The sequence below is a fragment of the Clinocottus analis genome, unplaced genomic scaffold, assembly GCF_023055335.1.
Source record: "Clinocottus analis isolate CAN_PGR_092001 unplaced genomic scaffold, fCliAna1.0.p SCAF_4, whole genome shotgun sequence".
Lineage (NCBI taxonomy): Eukaryota > Metazoa > Chordata > Actinopteri > Perciformes > Cottidae > Clinocottus > Clinocottus analis.
In genome coordinates, this window is record NW_027176153.1 from 22,529,519 (window position 1) to 22,536,476 (window position 6,958).

At 39.4% G+C, this 6,958-nt stretch overlaps 1 protein-coding gene across 2 annotated transcripts; it reads left to right on the forward strand.

Annotated features, from left to right (window-relative positions):
- Positions 1-1,584: 1,584 nt before the first annotated feature.
- cd40 (CD40 molecule, TNF receptor superfamily member 5) lies at positions 1,585-6,893 on the forward strand. Of its 2 annotated transcripts, none has more exons than XM_068597775.1 (9): positions 1,585-1,731; positions 2,208-2,289; positions 3,332-3,454; positions 3,551-3,697; positions 3,791-3,884; positions 4,760-4,818; positions 5,370-5,465; positions 5,571-5,593; positions 6,230-6,893. In XM_068597775.1, the coding sequence occupies exons 1-9, from the start codon at positions 1,681-1,683 to the stop codon at positions 6,548-6,550; spliced, it is 996 nt and encodes a 331-aa protein (XP_068453876.1). In that variant the 5' UTR covers positions 1,585-1,680; the 3' UTR covers positions 6,551-6,893. The 2 variants fall into 2 exon arrangements, with proteins under 2 accessions (XP_068453876.1, XP_068453877.1); XM_068597776.1 differs by having other exon boundaries at positions 1,587-1,731; positions 2,211-2,289.
- The last annotated feature ends 65 nt before the right edge of the window (positions 6,894-6,958 follow it).

A 6,958-nucleotide genomic window follows, 5' to 3' on the forward strand; every position in this document is an offset into this window, starting at 1 on the left:
ACATAATTGTAATGGACAGTTTCCATCATATTTTAATGAAAAGGTTTTCTCACTGTATTTTAAGTCTTGTGTTTTGATGTTTCTATTTATTTATAAATTGGCATTCATATTTATCCACATCATGTGCGCAGTTATATATATATATCAACTTATTTAAATGGTAAATAAAAATATCATCACATTTAACAAAGGCGTTCTGAAGGATTTCACCTCCAAAAAGTTGACTTTACCAACGACAGTGTACTTTGGCACTTTATTAATGATTAATATCCAACAGCAAAACTGTTCAGAACTTTTAATGATAAGTCTAGTGACTGAAATTTGATTTCAGGCTACTATCTAATTCTCAAAAACTGACTCATAAATTATCAGAGAAGCACATGATTAGGATTACATTAGGTGAAATATGTCTATTCTTTGTTAAAAAAAAAAAAAGTCTCATAGAATGGGATGATTTTTTTTTTTTTAATCCCTTCTTCCCCGGTCCTTGTTTATACAGTTTAGTAAGGATAATACCACAAATCCACACACAAAAATAAGAAAAACACTAAATACACACTTTAACAAAAAAATCTCTCACAGGTATCCTGTAACAGGAATAACAAGAGATCCCACAACCAGGAATACAGCACGAGGATGAAGTCAGTGATTTGTACTGGAGCAAATATTTTACCAAACTTATGAGGGAAATATACACAATTTTGAAGTGTGAATATTCCAATGAAATTGCATCAATGTGTGCACAAGAAAACAACACACTTTTTCTCGGAATCCATTGGAATTTCCAGCAAGTGAAATGTGCCTCATAGCCGGTACAACATGGCTTTAGCGCTCACGATCAGACGCTTTAAATGGCCACTGCGCATGTCTGCACACAACAGCTGCGCCCTCACAGCATTTGGCGCTCAGCATGTGGGAAATCCCCCCTGCTGAAAAGTTCTGGGGGAATCCCTGGATCTGGTTTAGTTTCAACCTCTACAGTTGGTTGCAACACGTGTGACCGAGAACAATGAAAACAATACATCTCCGTCGCCGGTTAAGCATATTACCCTTTTAAAATGTAAAGTGGTATTGAATAATTGAATAATATTATTTACTACTACTTTCTGCATTGGTGTAATCAGCATGTATGTGTTACAATACCACAAAACAGAGAACATCAGGCATCAATCTGAAAAAGGGACATCAGAACACCTTCATCCATTCAACCCGGACACAATAAGAAACTTTAAAAAAAAAGACAATAAACAGGCAACAAAATCTATTTGAATAACATTGCAAACGTATATGAGCATGTTTATTGTTTATAATAGATATATGTACTTTCTAAACTCAACCCCGGAGGCTTCAAGACCTCGAGAAGTTGGCTTTACGAATATGAAACATGAAATTTTCCCCCCAAAAAATCAATGAACTGACAGTCCCAAGGAACCACGCTGCCTGCATGATGCGATTAATTTACAGGAAACGGTCAAGTGAAAACACACACACACACACACACACACACACACACACACACACACACACACACACACACACACACACACACACACACACAGGAAAAACCCTCCGCAGCTCCTCCCTCCAGAGGCAGTAGAGAAAGACTATCAGACTCCTTCAGAGCCGAGACAACAACACACTGCAGCTGAAGCGGGCAGCAACAAGGCGAGGACACAATTCATGAAAATGCATCTTTTGCTGCTGATGACGTTGTCGGTGATGGGTTTCTCTGTGAGTAATCTAAGTCATGTATGTCGTTGTTAGATAATATGATAAGTAGAACTCACACTTTACCGTTTAGCCGTGTGGTTGTTGATATATATTTCATTTTAAATCACTATATTGCTATTATTACTCAGATGTACAGCTACAAGTTATATTCTGCTCAAAATCGTGCGTATTCTTTGCATGGCACACCCTTTGACGCAGGTCTGTTGAAAGTTACTTTCACTTTCGTTTACCACCGCAAAGATGACGCGCACGACTTTATATATTATTTGAAATATTGATATTAAAGCATGATGCTAGTGTGCAAAAAAATAAAAAAGAAAAGACCGAGAGGCAGTTGGCGTTCAGTTTTTGGAGTTGACAGCTTCTTGAGTGTTTGGGACTTTCCGTCGCGCCTCGCAGCAGCCTCTTGTGACAGGAAGTGCAACAGCCATGACGGAAGAGAGCTCAGCATCAGTACTCATGTGTCTCTCTTCCAGCAGATGACCGCTGCTCAGGCCGCCTGTGACCCCCTCACTCAATACGAGAGGAATGGAGAGTGCTGCAAAATGTGCGGTCCAGGTGCGTGAACAGGACTTTTTGGTTTGCGTGAAACTGATCTGGGAACATGTTACTTGTGTTATTGCAGCCACACAGGCACTGTGTCGAGTCCCATTCACTGACCGTAAACTAAATGAATAACAAGATGGAGTAAGACATGAACAATTGGGAGCCACATAGTCTATATTAAGGTGTAACGATAATGGATGTCCTCCAATAATACATAAACATTAAAGGTACTGTATGTAGTAGACAAAGATGGCAAAAGGCCACCGCCTCTACTGATGCTAAAAAACATGTACTTTTCCTTTCACTTTCCTCTTTTCCTTCACTGGTTTCTCTTTCACATTCCCAAATCCCAATGTCCACATCACAGGAACAGAAATAGTTACAACATTTGTGAAATCCTCCTTTTCGATTTTTATTTTTCAACTAATCAGAAGATCGATACGTCGCTCGTTGCCTCTGTTAGATATGATGCTACGCTACATCCAGGTAGAGCTGAGACAAACAGTCTAGTAATTTCTCAAAAATGCTAAAATGTTGAGAACAAAAGCTCCTTATTTACTTCTCCACTGATATAATTTGCTATTTGTCACTGTTTAATCATACTGTGAACTTAATATATTGTGTTTTTAGACTTTTGGCAGAACAAACCACCTCATAGTCTGGAAATTGGGATTTAACACATCACAGACAAAAGTAATCCAACACATCCATGAAGCACACAACCCCACGACACATTGCGACGTCTTGTTTTTACACTAAACTCATCTGAAACATGTTAATTAGTGAGATTTAGATGTAGCTGCATGGTGGAAGAATTTATTTGTTAACCTCCTTTTTAAGCAGAGCCGGCTCGCCTGTTATCAGTCTTTATGCTAAGCTAAGCTAACCAGGTTAGGGTAACTTCTTTTTATTTCATCTCACTCTCAGCAAGAACGCTTATGTCCTAACTATACTAACGATTCCTTTTAGCCACGTGTCTCCATTTTTACTGCATATTGAGTCACACGACATGGTACTGCGTTGTGTTTTTTGACTTTGAACACGTGTTTTTCAGGGACCAGCATGTCGTCCCTCGGTACTTGCCGGGATCCTCAGTGCACCGAATGTGAAGAGAACGAATATCAGGACAAATACACGGAAGAAAACAAGTGTCAACGTCAACCGTACTGTGACCCACGTAAGAACCAAAGAAAAGGGCTTCCGGATATGAACCGAGAGACGTTATTTTGACGTAGCACAACTGACAACTTGTGTCCGTTCTCTCCACTCTCAGATAAAAACTTTGGCGTTGTTGTCGAGAAGAGCAAGACAACAAAAAGCAGCTGTGTGTGTAAAGCTGGATTCCACTGCTCGAGTAAAGCATGCATCACCTGCGTGCCACACACACTCTGCCAACCGGGATACGGCGCTCGGTCCGAAGGTGCGACGCGGAGACTTGAGCGACGTTGAAGATAAAGAATGACCGGCTTTGTTTTGGCGACGTGCTGATGAATCTGTCCCGCTCTGCTTTCAGGCAACCACTCTCATAACACCGTGTGCCAGAAATGCACAGGAGGCACATTTTCCAAAGAAAACTCATGGAACGGTGTCTGTGAGAAATGGACAGAGTAAGTGCAGGAAATCCAATTCCACTTCCGAAAATGTCATGCCTTCGAGTCTCAGTTTTCAATTTATTGATTTGTCGGTTTGTATATCTCTGCAAACAAACCTTCATGAGACGAACACAATAAAGTAATTATCTATTTATTTATCTACCTTTTGGTTCTCGAGGCTGTTTCAAAGATAAACGTGGAAATAATTTCTCCTCGGTTAGTTTTTTGGGATTGGGCTCCCTCAGATTTACGGAAATTCGCTTATTTGTGGATTTGTGCATTGAAAGAGATCAATGATAAGATCAACACCACTTTCATATATGACTGTTAAATATGAATCCAACCCATCCACCTTAGCAGTCAGTGAGCTTTAGAAGTGCTCCTTGGTTTGTTTTTGTTACCTCTATTTTTGATGTTTATGCTAAGCTAAGCTAGCTGTTGTTGTATATTTGCTGGTCAGGCTGCAGAGTGGCATTAATCTTTTCATCAAACTCTGTAGTAAAGTACATTCCCTATAATCTCCTACAAGCAGGGGCCTCAACTTTTTCATATTTTTCTCTTTTTTTTCTCGGTTGTCTAGATATATTTAAACTTTTCTTCAAGATGTCGTGTTATCTTATATTATTGGTGGTTGTGCTGACAGAGGCAGTGGTCGGGGAGGATTTCTTATTCTAAAGGATTGTGGTGCTGTAATGAAAAGTATCAGCATAAGAGGATTCATTTGTAAAATGGAGCCATGGCACTGAGATTTTTCATTTTTGTGTGGGAGCTGCTCTCAACGTTCATAAGTCATTGTCACTTTAGCAGTGTGTCCGTGTGCTTCAGGACATGCAATCACCTGAATCTGAAAACCAGGAATGTATCCTTTAACACTGTTTCACCCTTCGCAGGTGTACGGAGGGATTCCACGTTGAACAAAGCGGAACAGACGTATCCGACAACATCTGTGGTAAGTTTCTTGCGTATGCTGGTAAATTGTAAAAAAAAATAATTAAAATTCTCACTTTTTCACTCTCCTGCCATCTGCAGCCGTGTGGTTTGTGGTTTCTTGCTAAAAACGAAACTATGGAGGCGATGTGATGAAAGAGCTCGTGAATCTGTGTTGGTCTGTGGTTTTCAGTGTGTTAAACAGCTTTCACCGACACGTTGTTCCCACTACATTCGTGGCTAGACTCCTCTGTGTTGTAATGGCTAAATAACATGCTTTTTTTTTTAAAAGCAATTCATTCATTTTAATTAATTTAAAAGTAAGCATGGACTCGATGAAAATGATTTTTTCTTCACTCTTTCTTATCTCTGCTTCCTCTGCTACGATGTGGATGAGGCAAATATGAAAGTGTCTCAGTGATTTGCTGAAAAAAACATTTTCTCTTAATCTAATTTGTATTTTACTCAAATAATGTAATTATCCTGCATTATTGGAGAATATAAATTATGAAAGTGACACTGCTGGAAGGATCAATACGTGGTTAACGGTTTTCTCTCTTTCTTGTGTTGCAGAGAAAACTTCACGGTCGCATACAGTTCTGATTGTTGTGTTTTCTGTGATTGGGTTTCTCTTGGTGCTGATATGTGCGTGCAGGTTTCTTTGTAAAGGTACGTCGTGCTTGACATTTCCTCTTTTATGACATTTCGTATGAGTTCAAGTTTCAGTGATCCACTTACTGTACTCATCTTTTTTTTCTGCTTTCGGTAAACCAGACTACACAACGGAAAAAGTGAAGGTAAATGTGATTTTGACCCTATTTTGACTGCATAACCTGTAAAACAATCCAAATTATTGCATTCTCAAAAAGACTATTTACTGTGAATGATTATGTTGGAAATAATTGACTCTGAAGTTACTTTACCTCTTCGGTGTCTCTTTCGTTGGACATTTCAAGATTTATTTGCCTTCTTTCCGAAAGTTGCTTTGACAAGTGGGTGGTTAGCTTAGCTTAGCATGGATACTAGAAACAGGGGGACTAGCTAGCCTCACGGGTAAACTATTTATGTGTAATTTATTTAAAACGGACAAAAACTGAAGTTTGAAAACAACAAGTTGTGTTTTGGAGCCAAGTTGTGTTGTGTTGTACAGTCTTTCTGCTCGACTAAGTAAATGTCTGCTGGTACGAGCTTCCTATTCAGACATGAGAGTCTCTTCTCATTTCACTAACATGCATCAACAAGCAAATGAGGGTAATTCCCAAAATGTCAGACTATTATCTTGAATAATATTTAATTTGGTGTCTACAGGATGTAACGCTGTTAACTGGGCTATTCCCATAAACTGAGAAACTGTAACTTCACTTTTTTTCTATACCCACAACTTAAAATGTAATATTCCATGTTTCTTATATTTCTACTTTACTCTCTTGCAGGTCTGTTTTGAGTCATGTCATGGAGACAAAAAGGAGCCACCGAAAGAAACCAAAGTGCTGATAACAAACCCGACTGATCCTCTTGAGAAAGAGTCCGTGGCTCCTGACCTGTCCTATCAAGACGAGGCTGGTCTGAGGACACCGGAGGAGAACGACGATCAGCTGAGCAAGGGCATGTCGGATGACTTATGTTTCACTGAAAATGGAAACTTTGTGACGGAGGAGCACGGGAAGTCGTTAGTACTTTCCCGACAGGAATCACAAACGCAGACATGTACAGACGAAAACAACAGCTACCGTCACTACGATCCTTCCATGTGAATATAAATGTAACCTGTTGTGTAATTTTGCCGTATGTTCCTGTTGTACATAATTCCCCCCTTAAGATGAATTTAGTAGCTTTAAGTGTGTTACCAATACATTACATTCAACTCATTCAATTGCAGTGTAACTAATTTAGGAGGTACATACTGCAGTCGCTGCTTGTGTGTGTGTGTGTGTGTGTGTGTGTGTGTGTGTGTGTGTGTGTGTGTGTGTGTGTGTGTCTGTGTGTGTATATATATGAATGCAAATTATCTAAAATTACGTGTTTTAAAAGTTGTGGTATGGGGATAATTGTGCATGGAGACAACTCAAAACGTATTAAAATGCATGTTGATCCATGGGAGTGTGTATTTGTCTTGTTATTTGTTAGTGAGTTTATCATATGCAGTCCGTCTCCAACGTCGA